Source organism: Mugil cephalus, chromosome 20 (genome assembly GCF_022458985.1).
Source record: "Mugil cephalus isolate CIBA_MC_2020 chromosome 20, CIBA_Mcephalus_1.1, whole genome shotgun sequence".
NCBI classification, from domain to species: domain Eukaryota; kingdom Metazoa; phylum Chordata; class Actinopteri; order Mugiliformes; family Mugilidae; genus Mugil; species Mugil cephalus.
This window is the reverse complement of record NC_061789.1, coordinates 8,226,537-8,246,434: the sequence shown is the minus strand read 5'-3', so window position 1 is coordinate 8,246,434 and position 19,898 is coordinate 8,226,537. Positions and strand designations below refer to the sequence as shown.

The 19,898-nt window shown below is 43.0% G+C and overlaps 3 protein-coding genes across 3 annotated transcripts; 1 reads left to right on the top strand and 2 right to left on the bottom strand.

Annotated features, from left to right (window-relative positions):
* Window positions 1–320: 320 nt before the first annotated feature.
* trap1 (TNF receptor-associated protein 1) lies at window positions 321–8,908 on the top strand. The gene is made up of 18 exons (XM_047571149.1): window positions 321–557; window positions 1,687–1,857; window positions 1,963–2,045; window positions 2,127–2,267; window positions 2,529–2,600; window positions 2,709–2,869; window positions 2,983–3,092; window positions 3,182–3,255; window positions 3,668–3,823; window positions 3,938–4,058; window positions 4,713–4,782; window positions 5,580–5,727; window positions 5,831–6,016; window positions 6,109–6,247; window positions 6,348–6,433; window positions 6,527–6,672; window positions 6,766–6,838; window positions 7,925–8,908. Exons 1-18 carry the CDS (start codon window positions 437–439, stop codon window positions 8,024–8,026), a joined length of 2,160 nt encoding a protein of 719 aa, XP_047427105.1. The 5' UTR covers window positions 321–436; the 3' UTR covers window positions 8,027–8,908.
* LOC124997452 (MAPK regulated corepressor interacting protein 2-like) lies at window positions 8,736–13,090 on the bottom strand. The gene is made up of 5 exons (XM_047571151.1): window positions 12,523–13,090; window positions 12,350–12,419; window positions 11,778–11,917; window positions 10,898–11,005; window positions 8,736–9,163 (listed from the first exon to the last, which is right to left on the bottom strand). The coding sequence occupies exons 1-5, from the start codon at window positions 12,572–12,574 to the stop codon at window positions 9,093–9,095; spliced, it is 441 nt and encodes a 146-aa protein (XP_047427107.1). The 5' UTR covers window positions 12,575–13,090; the 3' UTR covers window positions 8,736–9,092.
* A 1,635-nt stretch (window positions 13,091–14,725) lies between these two features.
* On the bottom strand, window positions 14,726–19,893 carry LOC124997451 (glycerophosphodiester phosphodiesterase 1-like). The gene is made up of 6 exons (XM_047571150.1): window positions 19,446–19,893; window positions 18,123–18,298; window positions 17,839–17,944; window positions 17,011–17,103; window positions 16,569–16,780; window positions 14,726–15,879 (listed from the first exon to the last, which is right to left on the bottom strand). Exons 1-6 carry the CDS (start codon window positions 19,704–19,706, stop codon window positions 15,732–15,734), a joined length of 996 nt encoding a protein of 331 aa, XP_047427106.1. The 5' UTR covers window positions 19,707–19,893; the 3' UTR covers window positions 14,726–15,731.
* Window positions 19,894–19,898: the final 5 nt, after the last annotated feature.

Sequence of the window (19,898 nt, the reverse complement as noted above, 5' to 3'; positions counted from 1 at the left end):
GATGCAATTTAAAAGTCGCGTCTAAGTTACCGTATATCACTCCTCGTCCCATAAAGGGTTAAAAATTTGGATTTGATATTTTAGATGACCACGGTTTGACCTTGAAAAGGAAATCAAAAATTAAATGTCAATAATTATTTATTTTGAATAATAAATGGATCCAGTAATAAGCAACTCGAGGTTTTATATATTAAGAAAAACAACAACAACAACAACAAAAATCAAGTCGTGTTTAGACTTGCAGACAAAATGAAAGTACAACTTGAATGCGTAATCACCACTTTTTCATCAGGCAGATGGCTGGACGGACGTATGACGTCATTTCAACGCGCCGTCGCACGTCCCCGGCTGTAGCAGGTTTAGCGTGTGTCTCCGTGTCTCCGTGGGTCAACCGCCCGGTCACATTTGACATCTAGTCCCCGTCCCGTGTGTCGCCATGTCCCGCTGTCTCGCCTTGGCTCGGTTCGCCCTCGGTTCTTGTCGGAGGACGGCTTCTCCGCTAACGTCATGTGCGCGGGGCCTGAGCGTGAGAAGTGCGGCGCCCCTCGTTCCCAGAGGTTAGTTCTGTTTGTTAGCCGAGAAACACAAGTTCATGTGTGAACTGGTTGTCAACCTGCACCTCGAGCCAGTTGTTTTACAGTTCACTTACAGCTTCGAACAACCACAGGTTACTTAGCTGTTGTGCAGTTTGTAAAATAGAAACCTTGTAGTATAAAATGTAAACAAAAGTACAGTTGCACACCTTTAATTACAAATGGCTTGTACTCTACAGGGCTCCAATTTTATTTTTTTATTCACTGCATCAAACCTTTTTTTTGTTTTTTTGTTTTTTCCTGAACCCCAGGGTGCTCACCTAGTCAACATTGTATGTGGAGGCAGAAAAGGGAATATTCTGTACTAAAAATAATAACTTTGGACAACATCCATAATATGGTTATTTTTATATTTACTCACTCTCTCACCCCATAAATTCAAACAGAAAATAAAATAAAGAAAATACTACAATTTATAGAGAATGGTCTGAAAACGAGAAAAATATCCAACGAGCGACAGCTCTCTGGGCACATTTATTCATATTTAAACTGCTGTGTCTGTAATGTCAATAGCAGAGCGACCAGCTACCGTAATAGTTGGAGTCTGCGTGCAACATTTTTTTCTGTCATTCATAAAAAGCTAAAATTGGGGACATTTTCTGGGACAGCTTTAGCCGGCACGGCACCTTTTTTTTTGGCACAAGCCAAAAAAGCCAGAAAAAAATACTGGTATTTGGTATGAACCGGTGTACCACCCAGATCTAATAGAAAGTAACTCAAATATCCAGATATGCAGAACAGCATCTCTCTCGAAACTTGAATAAGATGCGCTACAGCAGCAGAAAACCACACTGGGTGCTACTCCTGTCAAATAAGAAAAAGGAATTATTGCTGCTGACCATGTCCATCCTTTAATGACCACAACATACCCATGTTACCCTGATAAATACTACTAGCAAAATTTTGCAGCATGTCACAAAGTTAAAATCATCTCAGACTGACTTTGGAAATAAGATCACGCTGATTGAATGGACTCCCCACTCACATCATTGCCATCATTTCAACTTAGATCAAACTCTCTTAAGAAATGTTTCCAGCACTCGGTGCCACGGTTTCCTTCCGACGCCGTCCCACCATCTTCCTCTGTCTTCAGACCTGCAGGTTGGACGGCAGCAGAGGTGGAGCGGTCGATCCAGGGTGTGGAGCTCGCAGTGGTCCGGCCTCGGCTTCAGCCAGCAGTCTTACTACAGCACCCAGGAGGTAGAGAAGGACCCAGAGGAGGAGCCTCTGCACACCATCATCAGCGATACGGAGTCTGTAGAAGGTGCTGACACAGACACGATTCCTCCTGAATATTCTGGCACAAAGCTGAATATTTGTTGCCTGGGCGACGGTTAATCTAAATACTGATTTCCTCTCATCTCCTCAGGTAATTTTTCCAAACATGAGTTTCAGGCTGAAACAAAAAAGCTGCTGGACATTGTCGCCAGGTCCCTGTACTCTGAAAAAGAGGTAAGAACGTTCTGCGTAAAAACGGAGTCCAGCCTTAAGTGTTAACTGCTCTTCAGGGACTAATTCCTCGTGGGTCGTTAGGTTTTCATCAGGGAGCTGATCTCTAACGGCAGCGACGCTCTGGAGAAACTGCGCCACAAACTGATCACGGGTGGCGGTGACACGGCTCCTATGGAGATCCACCTGCAGAGCGATGCCGCAAAAGGCACCTTTACCATCCAGGTACGCCCTCATGTTGTCTCTGGATGATTTTCTACAACCTCACTGCTTTAACACTATAAAAAAATGGTTTTATTTGGTCTGGTTTTATTTTCTTTTGGATTGCTTATCATCTTTCTGTTGAGATTGTCAATTTACACCTGGACAAACTAGACATAGGTCGCCACCTGGTGGATGAATATGATGCAACATGCTAGGATGTCATTTTTTTATTTATTTTTATTATTTTTTTTGGACTTACTGGGATTCTCTGTAATTCAACAGGACACAGGAGTTGGTATGACCCAAGAGGAGCTGGTGGCCAACCTGGGGACTATCGCCCGTTCTGGCTCCAAGGTGAGTGTTGTTCTTGTCTTCTCTCTTTTGTTGTGTCTGTGCGCCTTTCTTGCAACATCCTTTTTTTTGTCACTTTGTTTAAGTGAAATTTCTTTCCCTCTCTCGTAGGCATTTTTGGATGCTCTCCAGAACCAGGCGGAGGCCAGCAGCACCATCATCGGTCAGTTTGGCGTCGGATTCTACTCCGCCTTCATGGTGGCCGACCGCGTGGACGTGTACTCTCGCGCCGCTGAGCCCGGCTCGCCCGGGTACAAGTGGTCCTCAGACGGGTGAGAGCAACGATGCGTCGCTATGACTTGATTCTCCTCTGCAGCAGACGACAACTGCGCGTCCAATCAGTGATCGAAAATATAATCCTCCGACAATTTTTTGATTCGTTCAGCTCTGGAGTTTTTGAGATTGCTGAGGCCAGTGGCGTCCAGCAGGGGACGAAGATTGTGCTTCACCTGAAAGAGGACTGCAAGGAGTTTGCCACTGAGGACAGAGTGAAAGGTACAACAGCAGCAGCAGCTGCTTAGGTTTGGTCAATTAAAGCTGCAGTGAGGAAAGTGAACGCATCACTGCCATTGTTTCTGTTTCAGATGTTGTAACAAAGTACAGCAACTTCGTGAGCTTCCCCATCTTCCTGAACGGACGGAGGCTCAACACTCTGCAGGTGAGTTTCTCTAGATCTGTTCTTCTCTTGGTGTAAGAGCGACAGGGACACGCTTCTTCACCTAAACCGTATCCGCTAAACATCACAGTCCATGTTATAGCTTAAAGCTAAAACTGAGCCAGGTGGATTTCTGTAGAGGGTACGCACGTGATGTCACAGCAAGTGGACGTCTCCATGGTTACGGCGACTGTTGAGTGACAGTTGAGCATGGAGATTAGCAGCATTAGCTTGAATCATAGCATTAACATGTAAAATAAAAGTAATAGAAACCAATTTCAAACAGAATCCACATACATACAATTATATATCCATGTCTACACAATGTCGCCATGTCGGTAAATATTTAATAGCATTTAGAATAAATAAATAAACAGATGACTAAATGGAAATATGTCTATTTTTCTTCCTCCAGGCCTTGTGGATGATGGACCCAAAGGAAATTAGCGACTGGCAGCACGAGGAATTCTACCGGTACGTCGCCCAGGCGTACGACAAGCCCCGCTACACCCTGCACTACCGCGCCGACGCCCCGCTCAACATCCGCAGCATCTTCTACGTCCCCGATGCCGTGAGTTTTTGTGACACTTTATTTATTACAGGTGTTTTGCAAAACATAAAAAAAAAAAAAAAAAAAGCATGATGAGGTTGTTCTTGCGTAACGGCAGCATTTGTTCCTCAACAGAAGCCGAGCATGTTCGACGTGAGCAGGGAGATGGGCTCCAGCGTGGCGCTGTACAGCAGGAAGGTCCTGATCCAGACCAAAGCCGCTGACATCTTACCCAAGTGGCTGCGCTTCCTTCGAGGTCTGAAGCATGTTCACATTCATTCATTCTGTCCATCACTGCATAAAATGAACTCAAATGATTTTGATACTTAGCCGCTGTAATTAATTGTCCCTGTTTCCCTGTGATTTTATGGACATGGGAACTTCCAAGCTAGTCTCCTTTTAATGCAGTCTTTAATTAATTCTTCCATATTTACAAATCTTCAAAAAAAAATTAATAATGCACATTTTTACAGTGCAAAATCCTGAATTACTAATATATTTTGTACTGTAACACAAACGGCCTAATCCAATATGGCGTGTATTTTATTCTCATTAGATAATGTTACTCTCAATATGGGGAGACTTCACTGCGAGTACAAAATTAATGAGTAAAGCTGGAATTTGCGCTGTAAAAATGCACATTGTTGTTTTTTTTTTAACACAACAGACTCCCCATGTTGAGAGTAACCATTGATAATAATAAATCGTGTGAACCCTTTATATTACATGTTGTTATGTGTTACAATGATTTTAATTTTTTTTTTTTTTTTTTTTTTGATGCTTTTGCCAGTGAAACTCAACTTCCTGTAGAAATCTTTCACATTAAAAGCATTTTGTCAGAAAGGACAAATCAGACACTTAATGGGTTTGTTTTGCATTTAACTCAACATATGTGTGTGTGTGTGTGCAGGTGTGGTGGACAGTGAGGACATTCCCCTGAACCTGAGCAGAGAGCTGCTGCAAGAGAGCGCCCTCATCAGGTACAACTCAAGTGTTGCACAGTTGATCTGTTTTTCCACTCGCTGTGTATTTGCTGTGTCTGAAAATAAGCTCCTTTTTTCTTTACACAAAACGTCAACTAATTAAAGGGATACAACACCTCTATGTGAACTTTATTCACTCACTGCTTAGATTTAAAAATGTTTTTAAATCGCTCCAGGCGTTGTCCTAATGCTGTTAGCTTTAGCTTAGCATAGTGTTGCCAATCTTTGCATCTGGCAGCAGTTCTTTGCCAGACTATAGTCCCAAGTCTATATCTGCCCTAGTCAATCCCTTCGTGTTAATTGCATTGACATTTGTATTTGATGTGAATGTGCAGGTCACAAGAAGTAATTAGGAAAATGCTTTCTTTTTTTGCAAATGACTGGCAACACTACATTACAGCACTTATGCTAAGCTAAAGCTAGCAGGCGCACTGCTGGGTTAGGACGACGCCTGGACCGATTTTAAAAACGCTTTTTCTCACTTAACCAACTCTCGGGAAAACGGCAAGTGACTTAATTTCACGTAGCGGTGACGTAACTCTTTCAATACACACATCCACCCAAAATATGCGAAGAAACTAAGATCACCATTTTTTTCTATTTACCTTAATGTTTTTGGTAGTTAACGCTGCAGAACTTCTTTTATACTTTACTCTGTCCAGCTACATAACAGCTTTTTGTAACAAAAATTTTGATTTGGGAGTCGATTTTAGCTGGTATCGGAAGTATCGATATTTCCGTATCGATCCGCACGTCACTTCTTTTCCTCTGATGCTGATGAACTAATCTTTCAGGAAGCTCCGTGACGTCCTGCAGCAGAGAGTGATTCGCTTCCTGCTGGAGCAGAGCAAGAAGGAGCCGGAGAAGTACAACAAGTTCTTCGAGGACTACGGCCTCTTCATGAGAGAAGGCATCATCACCACCCAGGAGCAAGACGTCAAGGTGCCCCCCCCTTTGGTTTTTAGTAGTTTGTAGTGGGGGAATAATAACCTTTTATGTGACATGGTTTACAGCAGCGGCCTCTTCCTCGTGTTTCTTTCTGTAGGAGGACATCGCCAAGCTGTTGAGATACGAGTCGTCGGCTTTGCCAGCCGGCCAACATACTAACCTGGTGGAGTACTCGTCCCGCATGAAGGCCGGGACGCGCAACATCTACTACCTGTGCGCCCCCAACAGACATCTAGCAGAGCACTCGCCCTACTACGAGGCCATGAAACAGAAAGACATGGAGGTAATAACTCTGACACGACTAAACATCCTCTAGTTTTAGGACTTCACATCATTTATTTTTTTAAATCTATTCTGTCTATTTTCCGTGTCCAGGTGCTGTTCTGCTACGAGCAGTTCGACGAGCTGACCCTGCTCCACCTCAGGTCCTTCGACAACAAGAAGCTGATCTCGGTCGAGACCGACATCGTGGTGGATCACTACAAGGAGGAGAAGTACGAGGAAAATAAGCCAGGTCTGCTCCTCTCACGTGTATCCTGTTAGGTTTAGTAGCACGTCTCTGTCGCAGCTGGAATCTTGACTTTGTTTTTTCTTTATATTTAAATCCTCTGCAGCGTCCGAGCGCCTCACACAGGAGCAGGCCGACGACCTGATAGCGTGGATGAAGAACGTTTTAGGTTTCAGAGTCACCAACATTAAGGTAATAGAGAGTCTGGAGTGTTTCATCTCAGTAGTTAAATAAGTCCTGAAAACGTCTTAAACACACACGGATAACGACACGTTTGCTCCTCAGCTGACTCCTCGTCTCGACACCCACCCAGCCATGATCACCGTGCTGGAAATGGGCGCCGCACGCCACTTCCTCCGCACCCAGCAGGTGGCGCGCAGCCCCGAGGAGAGGGCGCAGATACTGCAGCCAACGCTGGAGATAAACGCAGGGTAAGAGAGACGGGCGTGTCTGGCGAAATTAAAAGAGAATGTGATCATGTTTTATTGTCCACTTCTAAATGTGCTCTACTTTTAATCTCATAGACATGATCTGATCAAGAAGCTGCAAGCGCTGAAGGACACAAACTCCGAACTGGCTGGATTGTTACTGGAACAGGTACTGTGCGATTATTATTACCATTATTATAATAATCATCATTGTTTTCTGAGTTTACATCTCTGTAGCTTGACGTACCAGGACTAAAGTATTATCAGAATTTGAGTGTGGAAGCTATTTGTCATCATTTGGATTTCATTACAAGGAAAAATTGTCGATTCGATTGTCGCCATTCCTCTTCTGTCCATCACTGCATAAAATGACCCCAAATGATTCTGATACTTAGCTGCCGTAATTAATTCTCCGTTTCCCTGTGATTTTATGGACATGGGAACTTCCAAGCTAGTCTCCTTTTAATTAAATCTAATTAAATTAAATCTTAAATTCATTCTTCCATATTTACAAGAAATCTTCAAAAAAAATTAATAATGCACATTTTTACAGTGCATAATCCTGAATTACTAATATATTTTGTACTGTAACACAAACGGCCTAATCCAATATGGCGTGTATTTTATTCTCATTAGATAATGTTACTCTCAATATGGGGAGACTGTTCACTGCGAGTACAAAATTAATGAGTAAAGCTGGAATTTGCACTGTAAAAATGCACGTTGTTTTTTAACACAACAGACTCCCCATGTTGAGAGTAACCTTCTTTAATGATAATAATTGTGTGAACCCTTTATATTACATGTTATGTGTTAAAAGGATTTCCCTTTTCTTTTTGATGCTTTTGCCAGTGAAACTCAACTTCCGGTAGAAATCTTTCACATTAAAAGCATTTTGTCAGAAAGGATAAACCAGAAAAGAGGTTTAAACTTTAAAGATTTATGGAAGTACGTAATGAATAGAAGTGATTGGAAATAAAATTAAAGAATTTTGATTCTCACTTTGGCCATTATTCAGATTTCTATACTGGAAATTAGTGCATATTTAAGTAGATACGACCTAATTTGCATATTTAAATATAAATTCAGAGAAACCTTGTGAAACAAAAAGTAAGCAAACAACTGGAAAAGCTCATGGTGATATCTATTAGTAACCCTATTCACCTGTAGTGTCTCACTTTAAACTCATCATAATATGCCGTAATATGCTATTCTATACATTTTCAATATGATTCCATTAATTTATCTTCTCCAGATCTATGACAACGCCATGATCGCGGCAGGTCTGAACGACGATCCCCGGCCCATGATTTCCCGCCTCACCGACCTCCTGACTAAAGCTTTGGAGAAGCACTGAGAGTCACCTGCAGACACCAGCAGTGCAGACTGTGTTTAGATGACAGCGGCTTGTAGGTCAGAGCTGGAGGACTGCAGAACGCCACAGGCCGCTGTTCACCTGGAGCCATCATTTCTTTCACATCCCCCCCCCCCTCTGGAGTGCTTTTAGTTCCCGATGATGGAGCGCACGGGAAAAGGCTTAAAAAGGAAAAAAACTGCTTCTACGTCTATACTCCTGAACCATTTTCCTTCAGAGTTTCAGTTTGTGTTGGATTTCATCGGCCGGCTGGGTGCGGTTAACGCCTGTCAGTCACATTCCTGTCACGCCCTTTTTAAAAACGGTTGTGTGTTAAATGTTGACATGCTGTTCAAAAGAGCAGGTACCACCAAAATAAATCAGCTACACAAAAAAAAGAATTAAGTGAGTGAGATGCATTGAATGTTGAACCTGTTGAAATAAAATGTTAGTGCAGCTAATGACACGACTGACATGTCGTAACCCCCTTGTCTTTCTCTATGAACCTGTCTTTTTGTTATATTTATGTTCACTCTTGTGGTTCATTAGCAGCCTAAAATTGTATGTAAGGTGTGTAGCTGTCAGTGTTGTCGAACCAGGCTTTCTTTGCAAGTACTTGTCAACCTCACTGGTAATCTTGGCTGGTTGCTCCCCCGTCCACATCAACTTACAGAAATAAAACACGTTTCAGGAAAATGAAAAAGAAGAAGCGTCAAATCCAGAATTTACTTCAAAATACAATTTTACTGCATTTCAAAGTAACATCTCTGCTGTGAGGGCGAGTACGAGGAAACCCTCCGCTTCAAGGCGTCATCCTCACGTGTGTCACAGACTGGATGTTTGGAGATGATGGGCAGATGAGTTCAAATAAAGTGATTCTCAGTACTTGGTTTGTTTGTTTTGTTTTTTGTCAGCGTCCCAGCGCTGTCAAGTCCGTTTGAATCACATCAGAGTTGGGAGGGGGAGGGGAGCGCGTTGACCCATCACGCCATCTTCTCGCTCCATGAGCTATCGAAACTTTCAGGTCTCACCTCCCGACTGTCGAAGAGCATCCGAATCCAGAGGAGGGTCAGGATAACTTGTCTATGTTGGCCAAGAAGCGCTGGGCCCACCACTCATCCAGATCTATGGGCACAAAATCTGAGAAAAGAGAGTCGACAACGTGAGATGATGAATATAATCATCACTGCACTTGAGAAACCTGACAAATAGATGGAATCTGTGGAATAAATAATTCGGATGCTTTTATTTTTACAACTTTGACCGGAAGTCTTTGTGATCGTATTATGTCTAACTTAAATCACATCTACGTTGATCATTAACCGCAGTGTAATTCTAACCAGGGCCGTATATTAAGAGAGTCCGGCCAACTAGGGAATGGACCAGCTGAGCCTTTCCGCTATGCTGATTGGTTCTGAGCTGGTCACGTGTTTCATGGGCGCCATGTCGGATACTTCTAACCAATATTCACCAATAAAGAAGTGGCAATAACAGAGCTCAGCCTATGGCTGCAGCACATGTCTGGGAAAGAGGAAAAGTTTGACATTTGTTAAGATTTTGTATAGGAAAAATAAAGTCCTACCATCATTATGTACAATGATCTCAAAAACACCGCTTTACAAATGAACTAAGTTTGAAGTTAACCGAGCCTTATGCTAACCTTATGCTAGCTAGTTATCCAAACGAAAGGCGTAGAAAAATATACACATACTATGAAACCTATGTGTGCATGGTATTTGCGCATGCTAATGTTATAATGATAATACTAAATAACAGTGGGACTAGTTTAATTTTCACTATTTCTGAGTATTTTCAATTTTTCTGAGTAATTTCAAACGTTTAGCAGCGATGAATGAACACGGGAGACTGAGTTCTCCCGTGTTCTCATTTAAGATATTTAAAGTAAGTAGACGGTGGGATATTTAAGTGAGGACCTTTCACATATTGACAGATGTTAGCAATAACATTTACAGACTCGTTAATGGTGAAAATAAGACATTTATTTCAACGTAGCACGTCCGCCCCTTAGGTTTACACGGTAAAATCTTCCCTCCGATGTAGCAAACATGGCGCCCATGATTTGAGGTGGCCAGACTCTCTCTAATATACGGCTCTGATTCTAACGGACGTTTACAACCTGCATCATAAAAAGTGTGGAACTAATTATTAACTCGTAAGCTACAAACATAGCCATGCAATAAAACAGTTTGTTAATTGACACACATTATTTTACAAAAAGGTTTCCGGTCGTGAGACGTGCTAAAGATATTCACGGTGTGCTAACACCAACCAAGACATTAGCATGCTAGCATTTCACATCGCTCAATCTATCACACTAAACTGAAACACAGGAACCAAAACACGATAATATAACACTCGTTTATGTTGCAATCTGTCGTTGGAATTAAGCTAGTTTAACGGCGAACAACCACAGCCATTTAGTGGTCACGTTTAAGAACTGCAACACACCTGTCGAGCTAACGTGATATCACAACATCCGGTACGTAATTTCAAAATAAAATGTGAAAGCCAATAGAAATTAAAATACAGTGCAATTAGGGACTGTATACATTACACTAACTAGTTCTCTAGGTACACTAGAAACAGGATGTATTTTAATAAACCAGTCCTGCACTGAACCCTGCATGAAGACAGTTAAAATGTTAAGTTTATGCTGAAACAGTGTATGAAACGTGTGGAGGATGTAATGTGTGATGCCATTAAACTTTATAGAATTAATCACACCAGTGTTTCTGTTAATTGGCAACTTGTACTTGCTCTTCCTCCATGCATTACTGCACTAAAACTCCTAAATGCACGCAGAGTTAAGACTTGAAGACAAGGAGGAGAAGGAGGAGAGGCAGCTGTACTCACCGTCCATGTGTGGGCCGGGGGCGGTCTCTTTGTAGTGGACCGCTCTGTGGGTCACCTCCGGCCCCTGGCTGGGTCCCTGCTCCTGCTGCTGCAGCACCTCCTGCCAGGCTGGAAACACGACAGCTCGGTCAATAACAAAATGCCTTTATCTGAATGAGAAATAAACTTCTGTCACACCCAAAGTAAAGTCCACAACCGCTTTTCAAGAGGCACCTCAGGCAAATGTTTGTATGTCAAAGAATAAAAGTGTTTTCTGTGATGTGTATGTGTGTGTGTGTGTGTGTGTGTGAACATCTCTGGTAGCTCCTTCCAGGTCACAACGTTCAGAATCCCCCCCTCCCCTGTACAGCAATCTTTTTCTAGAAAGGGGAGGAGGTCGGGCCTACATTGTGCCCTTGTCCACTCGAAGACAAGGTCAGTGAGGTTGTTTATGAGCTGCTGTGGCTGAGGTTCAATGCCAACAAGGGGGACACACAGAAAGCACGAACAGCTGAGCCAAGAGGGGTCTCCTGGAGACCGGAGGCGAACGTTAAAAAAGAAGCCCGGGTCGCCGTGCGGAGTCGACAGGGACTCTCTCTCTTTGCTGTTTCCCCCCTCAGCACGTGTTCCAGTGCGGGTCATGAGGGCCGTGAAATGTGGGCGTGAGAGAAACATCTAGTGCCTATCAGTGTCGGAGCAGCTGTGTGGGTGAGCCCTGAGAGGAGGGGGTGGTGGAGGAGGAGGAGGAGGAGGAGGAAAGTTGGAAGCTCTCAGAAACCCTGATAGTAAAACAATGCCATTCACAAGGGATGTGTGTCTGGATACGGCACGACAAAGAAGCATTGTCTGCTCTCATCTTCTCAGATTTCCAGTCAGACGGCCAATCGATCCGTTTCCTCACCCTCGTACACGAACTTGACGTTCTCCTCGTGCGCAGGGGTGAAACTCTCTTCGTGCTGGTCGTCTGCGGGGGCAGCCGCCGCCGGCTGATGGTACTTCTTACCGTTCAGGCGGTTGAAGACTATCCTGGGCGCAGGAAGGCTGAGGGGCACGAAGGAGAATAACGAAAAGAATTATAAAAGTATTAGAAGTATTCGGATGATTTCTGCAAACACAGGGAGACTTTCTTAAACTCTGACCCTAAGTCTGAGCAAGGTCGGCCCGAGCAGAAACTACAACAGCTGAATGAAGGACCATGTGCCGCCTCGCCTTCCCCCCAAGGTCACACACAAACGCACGCAAACATGCACACACACTCGACCTGACTGGCTGGTTCAAATTCATTAAAACAACAGCGGTGAGTGAGCTGACTGAGCCATGAGGAAGAAAGCGAGAGCATGAATGCTGCTTGACAGAGTCTGATGACGCTCACCGCTTCCAGGGAACCTCCACTCACTAACACACACCAAAACAAACTGAAAGAAACATCCACACCTAATAAACTTATTACAAGATTAGTCATCGCACACTTACTCGGGCATGTTCCAGGAGGTTTGTTTGTGCTTAAAGTCGTTGATTTTGTTATCCAGCTGTTGCGTGGGCCCTGGGAAGTAAAGTGAAATAAAAAGAAAAGAATCAGGTCATGCATGAGGATGCATGGGTTTGTGAAGGTGTGCTTAAAGATGGCTGCAGTTGTGAAAGCTCACCTGTGCGTCGCTGGGTGACCAGTTTGCTGGGACCTCTTGTAATCGTGTACATCACGCGCCGGCAAACTCACCTGTAAACCGTAAAGTTAGGCACTTCGGGGCTAAGACTCCCAGATGGAGCAGGCCTGCTTAGTTAAGACACAAGAAGTGAAGCGCATCCGTCAAAGATCTGGCAATGAGAAAAAAAAAAAAACTCTCCTGATGCGTGAAGAATCTGTCCCCCTTTTTCCTCCTGCGGATTAGGTTAGGGTTTTCACTAACAATGCGCGAATCCACGGGGCTGGCATGAGACCGGGTGAAGTGTTTGGTAACCTCGTGAAACTGAACCGAGCGCCGCGCTTCTCTCCGCGTAAAACCAGCAGCAGCAGCAGCCGCGGCGCATCTCCACCTTCCTTATATCACCTGCGGTCCGGACAGATATGCGCGCACGTAAGTCACTCCGGTGTCCTGTCCCGTCCTGTCCTGCCACAATGTCACATAACCTGAGACAGCGGCTGTCATTCATAAGACACTAGACGTCCACCAACCGTCTGAACGCGACACTATTCGACGTCCCTACACGCCTCCTCCTGCGTTTTAAAGAGACAGTGTCCCGGGACTGCAGCGAAACTCCCAACACAAGGGGACTCCAAGGGCCAAATCGCGGGATCTTAAAAAAATACTTCCGGATGACAGTTTAATCATTTATTTATTTATTTTAAATTTCCCACCTCAGACTCTCGGGAAGCAACGAAGCTGCCCTTTGTCCGCATTTCCCTCAGGTGTTGTATTGAGAACGGTTACACAATGCATACAAAGCAATTTAATCCTGGACACTTCTTCCGCATCTGCCTCTATGTTTAGTGTAACATAAATAATACCTACCTGCCAACGGTCTCCGTGTTTACACCACACACAGGAGAAATCCGGCGCACGTAACGAACCGTTTTACGCACAACTGTAGTCAGGTTTTAGTCGAGATGTTGTGGCAAAGAAGAAAAAGAGCATTTTTTTTGTTGTGATTTTTGTGACACATTTAACAGAAAGAAAGAAAGAAAGAAAGAAAGAAAGAAAGAAAGAAAGAAAGAAAGAAAGAAAGAAAGACATATTATAACTTTTATAACCGGGTATATGGCTGTGTTCATGCAAAACACGGCACACCTCTTAGTACTTTAGAGACCTTCCTGCTTGCATGCTACTACAAGTACCACAGGCCAAACAGAGGATTTCATTATTGTTATCATGTAACACCGTGAAGACAAGCAGTGACATTATTGTGAGAGCAGGACATCCCTCCAAAACTCACGAGAAGACTAAGAAAAAACAGGCCAGGGAGGCTGTCAAGAGTTAATTAAGGAGCAGCAGTTTTTTCGGCAAGTTCTGGCAAGTGTTTCCGTATTCTTCAGCTGTTTGTGTAGAGTTGAGTGGAAAGATGTTTTTTTTCTAATGCAATACATGTACAAGCCTAGATATATATTTTTTAATGTTTGGTGAAATAAATAAATAAATAAAAATTAGCACATCGGCAAAAGAGCACCATGCACATGGCGAGGCATGGCGGTGATAGCATCATGCTCAGGTGCCGCTTTACCTCAGCTGAAGTCGGAGGTAATCCCGGACAACTCCAAGTTTAGCAAGAAGGTTCTGGGTTCGAATCCATCGGCCGACTGGGTCATGTTGTCTCTGCGTCTGCCTGGGTTTTCTCCAGAGACATGAAGGAAAATTAAGGTTCAGTGACAAGTTTTAGCTTTTTTGAATCTGAAAACTAAGAGGACTACTTTGGCAATTCAGCACGACATTGATAAAGTTTTGCCATGACCAGAGTCTAGATTAAATCCTGCAGAAAAATGGAACGATTCAAGGATTCAAGGATTTTTATTTGTCATTCGCAACCATACAGAAGCATGAGATGGAACGAAATTATGCACTCAGGTCCCGGATTGTTACCCATAGTAACTTTAATATATAGATACTAAGTAAACAGTGACTAAACAAGATAAATAAGGTAAAAATATAGATAAAAACGGTAACAGAGCAGTATGAATTATTCAAGTTTGTGTCACATTGGTCTTCACAATCATTGCATCATTAAATAAAAGGTGCTGTATAACCAGGTTTTGGTTTTACGGCACTAATTTCAAATGATGAACAGAAGCTGATACAAAGGAAACGTCTCTTTTTCTACATGTTTACTATTTTAGGAAACAGGAATCGTCACATCCTAAAGAGCATGATGAAATGTTCATTGATGAGGAAACCTACAATGTTTAATTTCACAATTAAATCTCAGACCACAACTTTATCTGATTAAAAGTATTTTTTTTCTCCTTCAAACCTCAGTTTATTACAATGTCCTTCGTATCACTATTGATGAAAACGTTTCATTTCACAGTTACAGGCGAGTTGCACACGAGGGGACTTTTATACTGACATTCTTCACCGTCCTACTTGACATTAAAAGAACAGTTCCGACATAAAATGAGAATTATTAATCACGAGCAGCACTTCTCACAGCAGAACTTGGATCAGTGACGTGATAAATGTCACAAAAAGATAAAATAACATATCAATCTGGCCTTGAATATGCAGTAAATTACCCTTATCCACATACAGTGATTGTGTTAAAACAAGATGCAAATATAATATTCATCTCTACCTCATGCTCACCCAAACATATTATCCTAGCGTAGTCTTATATAATCCTTAATGTCTTGTAGCTCTTCTAACTTTAATGACAGAAGGCAAGTTTCAGTGAAGTCATGGAACATTCACAGGTCACCTTCTAGAGGTCGCAATCTAGCTATGAAAGCAGGCCTTAAAAGGTAATATCATAACTACGGCATATACCCTGGCGTCCCAAAAGGTGCAACAAAGCCCCTGGAAGTTCACCGCAGAAGGTAGAAAAGGTCTTTAAGGTACAGAATAATCCCTGGTCCGGGTAATGTGGAGGTATTGCAGTTGGATAAGAATTAAGAAGAGTGTCTGTGGTATAGTTTAAGGGGAAATCACCTGTATACCAGCTACAGGCGAGTAAATCATAGAAATCTTTGTTTGAATGACAGTTAGTAATAAGCACCAAACTTCTCGCTTCAACTTATGACACATTTCAGGATTTTATGTTCTTTGAGAGGAGCTGGCAAAATGCAGTAGTCTCGTTTATCGACCTCTAACATAGAAATAGTAAAGAGTTGAACATCCCTGCGTGTGTGTGTGTGTTCGCGTGACTAATTTCAGAAATGAGCTTCGCAGTCTTCCAGCAGACTGTCGGTGATGTAGCCGATCTCCAGCAGGTTCTGGTAGTAGTCCTTCTCCACGGCGGTGTTGACGGTCCAGCCCAGCACCTCCACCCCTCTCTCTGCCCAGTACTGAACATAGTCCCTGAGGACGAGAATGGAGGAGGAGGACACTTAAATACACTCAATATCTAGTCAGAATTCCATACCACCAGCTTTCTTTCCGATCCGTTTGTCTAAATGCGCCCTAATGTGTCCGGTAAACCTTTAGTCAGCTGGGTTAAGTTTTGTTTCCTTCTGAACTGAAGCCATTTCACACAGTAGATCTATGCTTTCTTCAAAGCCACCAGACTCCATTGACAAAAAAGGTCGTTTTACCTCGCAGGAAAAACAGGAGCTGTTAAAATCATTAGTTAGGTGGTTGTGTTATTAAGTGACTTTGGTCGTTTTGAGATTTGTTAAGATCAAAATTATCACGTTAAAATACCAAAGCCACACACCAGTCAACCATCAACTCCTGCCACATGTGTGGTAAAATGACGGGTTTTGTCAATGGAGTCTGGTGGCTTTAACAAGCTTGACATACCAGCTTTAGGCACTTGTTAAAAGGACGGCCTCAGAACAAAGTAAAGTCATGATGATGTCCTAAATACACTTGAAATGATATTGACTTAATTGTTGGCTTTGTTTTATGTGGCTAAGATACATTTTGACCCAGTCCACATCACTCCAGTGCTTGGCTTCAGCGCAGGTACCATGAATAAGTACCTCATACAACCCCAATTCAACTTAACCATCCTTTTAAACTGATTAAAAGCGATGAGCTACTCTTACTTTGAAATGGAGTCTTTCTGCACCAGGATGGCAGAGATTCCACAGAGCTTCCACAGTATGTGATGGTGGGCCCAGTCCAGCAGGATGTCCAGAGCACCGGTCCACAGCTGACCCCATGAGGAGAGGGTGCGAGGGGCGCCGTCGGCAAATTGGCTCAGTCTCCAGGGACGGTGCGTGAGGGCCGTGACCACGCGGGGGTCGGTCTGACGCATCTGTGGACACGAGAGGAGACAGCGCTCAGAGGGTCCTGGTGTTGCGTTGAAAATGAAGTGGAGGGCCTCTGCACTCTAGCAGAAGAAACCGTTTGCATCCCGATATAACAGGCCTGCACTAGTGTCGTGGAGATCATGGGGGTCATCATTTGTTCATATTAACAGAGAGTAAACTGTCACGAATGAGGATTTGGCGCCACACTGACGTATGCGACCATATTTTTCATTACCTTGTAGATGACTTTGGGTTCAAAGGAGCAAACGACGCTGGAATTGTAAAGGACCGGGAACTTCTTGTACATCTCATGAAGCACCGATGCAGCCTGGGAGTGTTGCATTTGGGACAGAGAGGTGTAAAGGTCAATGAATTGTGTATTTTATTAATGCTCTTAATTAGTATTGTCCATGTCAGTAATGCAGAAGCATGCGTAATTAACCATGCAAACAACAGACTCTGAAAATTTCCATCAACAAGCACCTTATTTTTTAATATTAAGTTTAAATCTTGTTCTTATTTCTATTGATTTTTTTTTATTATATTCATTACCCATACTACCTCCAATGTAACATATATAATCTCTGTAATTCCTCATCTTTATTTTGCTAAATAATACTTTTATTAAATTTAATTTTAATCTAATCTTATTTCATTTTATTTCTTTTTACATGTGGTTTTTAAGAGTGTTTCTTTCATGTGCAACTAAGCTACTGTGACAGAGTGCACGTTTAGAACCTCTACCTCACAACAGAAAAACTTGCTGCTGCTATGTCTACATACACATTTAGAACTCTTTAACTTATTTTATTTTTTATTTTCAAACTTTTTTTTCGATTGCTTTGTATGTCTGGTCCATGTGAAGAAATTGACAATAAAGTTGACTTTGAAGTAATTTCCCTCATGGATAATTAAAGACTGTCTAGTTATTCACTTATCTTACATCTTTAACCTGACATTTGATCATTATGACATAGTTTTTTTCTTTTTTTTTGATATATACTTTGCTACTGTTCTATTTTTTTTTCTTTTCCTTAAAAATGTCTTGTACTTGCATTAGTACCTTATCAGGTTGACCTTTGACATCAAAGAAGATGGTCAGCTGGTGTTTGATGCTCTCTTCCACCGCCTCTTGTAGAGTTGGAACCTTTTCTGCGCTGAACTTGTCCCTGGAGACGAGAGAAACCACATTTGTTACATTTTATTTACTATGTGTATTAATCAAATTATATCTAATGCCTAAAAATAAAGTATCATCATCACTCAGCTGCATTATTTATCACGTTGGAAGTGTGTGATTTCATATTTCATTCTTTTTGTTATAATCTAAGCATTAAACAGTCTTACTTCAGCCTGTGGCGAGCGGCAGCGTCTAGTCTCCTAAGCTGGACAAAGTGAAGTTTGTTGACTTGTCCAGAGCCGTTGGTGGTGCGGTCCACAGTCTCATCGTCCATCAGCACAGCCACTCCGTCGGCCGTGAAGCTCAGGTCCAGTTCCACTCCGGTCGCTCCGTTTCGACTGGCCTAAAATTAAAGATGAAATGCACAAGATCACAAAATCCTTACTCAGAAAATTAAACTGTTTTTCGACCAAGAAAAGTCGGTGGCAGCAACTCAACAAAAGAAAGGTTAGGACGGCATTACTGACCCTGACATTTAAGAGCTGCACGTGGAGACATAGGGCTGGGTGGTATACCGGTTCATACCGAATACTGGTATTTTTTTCGTTGTGTATTTGATTACACAGCGCTCAGAACGGTGCACTGCGAGACACAGGTGCAGACCAGACCATTTTCGATGTAGTGCTTCTAAACATGGAGGACTGCATCACTGTGAGGTGTGGTGAAGATGGAAAGTTTGCAGCAAAAGGAGAAGACCATGAAAACAGGAAGAACTTCCAAAAAAAATCACAGTGTCAGTTCTGTGGGTTTTTTAGGGTGACCAGACGTCCCCGACTTCTGGGCACCAGTCACTATTTTGGATAACCTGTCCCCTTACTTTACCTTTTTATGAATGAGAAAAAAAAAAATGTTGCACACAGACAACAACAACAGTTATTAGGTAGCCGGTGCTGTTGACATCACAGACATAGCAGTTTAAATATGTTAAAATGTGAATAAATATGTCAAAATAAACTAAACTGGATTGTCCCTGTTTCTTGGGACATCTCCGAGTTGTAAGTGTCCCCGGATTTCAGAACTCGTTGTGAACGCGTAATTATGCAAGGGAAAAAAAATACCTGATATACCGCGATACCGTCAGAATTTTGAAAAATACCGTGATATACATTTTTGGTCATACCGCCGATGCCCATGAAGACACGTTGGTTAGAAATATCTGAATAACATTGTCATTAGATATAAACTCACCTACAGACAAATAACCTGGACAGAAAAGAGGTACACGCTCAAAAGAAAAGTGCTGGGGACAGCATTTGGAACAGTAATAAAACACTGCATCGCATGCAAAAGACAAGGTCTACATGCCTTGGTTACGGCATATAATCTCATAACGAAAAGACCCCAACATCCCTCTAGAGATTTACTAGCACCAGCCCTGCGCTGGATTACAAAATAAAATACAAAGGCCTTTTATCATTTGTCTAATTTCCGTATCACGTTCTCATAGAGCTCCACGGTCTCAGCTGATCGTGTCTCTCTGTCAGCCTGACCTCTCTGATCGCTGCCAAGGTGTTCTCCGGAGCATCGTGACTCCCTCCCCGGTGCGCCACCACCGGCACGCTGCCTGAAGGAGCCCCGGGCCGCAGGACTCGACCGGCCTGGTCCGCCGGCACGGGAGGAAACCGGAACATCACCATGAAGACGTAGAGGAATGCGGTGAGGAGGGAGGCCCCGGTGGCGCTCCTCGTAGCCAATAACACGAGCAGGAAAAGAGCCGAGAAATACATCACTTCATCCCCAATCTGCAGCATGGCGACAGGAGGGTATTTAATGTCACCGCCGGTATATGGAACACGGGAAATAAATCGGTCAGAAAGACGGCATGGATGCAGCTCTGGTGTCCGCACTCATGTGACTACATGCTGGTGGAGCGGAGAGGCAGATTTCACTCAGATGACCGAGAATCTGCAGCTTCACTTTGGGATAGTGCAGAGGATGCACGG

Bases quoted from the DNA above. Each gene is read 5' to 3' on its own strand.
- trap1 (XM_047571149.1), top strand. From the start codon at position 437: ATGTCCCGCTGTCTCGCCTTGGCTCGGTTCGCCCTCGGTTCTTGTCGG. The intron at 6,248-6,347 runs GTCTGCTCCTCT...AATCCTCTGCAG, and splicing joins GTACGAGGAAAATAAGCCAG to CGTCCGAGCGCCTCACACAG. The intron at 6,434-6,526 runs GTAATAGAGAGT...TTTGCTCCTCAG, and splicing joins TCAGAGTCACCAACATTAAG to CTGACTCCTCGTCTCGACAC.
- LOC124997452 (XM_047571151.1), bottom strand. From the start codon at position 12,574: ATGTACACGATTACAAGAGGTCCCAGCAAACTGGTCACCCAGCGACGC. The intron at 12,420-12,522 runs GTGAGCTTTCAC...TTTACTTCCCAG, and splicing joins GGTCACCCAGCGACGCACAG to GGCCCACGCAACAGCTGGAT. The intron at 11,918-12,349 runs GTAAGTGTGCGA...CGTGCCCCTCAG, and splicing joins ACCTCCTGGAACATGCCCGA to CCTTCCTGCGCCCAGGATAG.
- LOC124997451 (XM_047571150.1), bottom strand. From the start codon at position 19,706: ATGCTGCAGATTGGGGATGAAGTGATGTATTTCTCGGCTCTTTTCCTG. The intron at 18,299-19,445 runs GTCAGGCTGACA...CTTTAATTTTAG, and splicing joins CCTTGGCAGCGATCAGAGAG to GCCAGTCGAAACGGAGCGAC. The intron at 17,945-18,122 runs GTAAGACTGTTT...TCTCGTCTCCAG, and splicing joins GCCGCTCGCCACAGGCTGAA to GGACAAGTTCAGCGCAGAAA.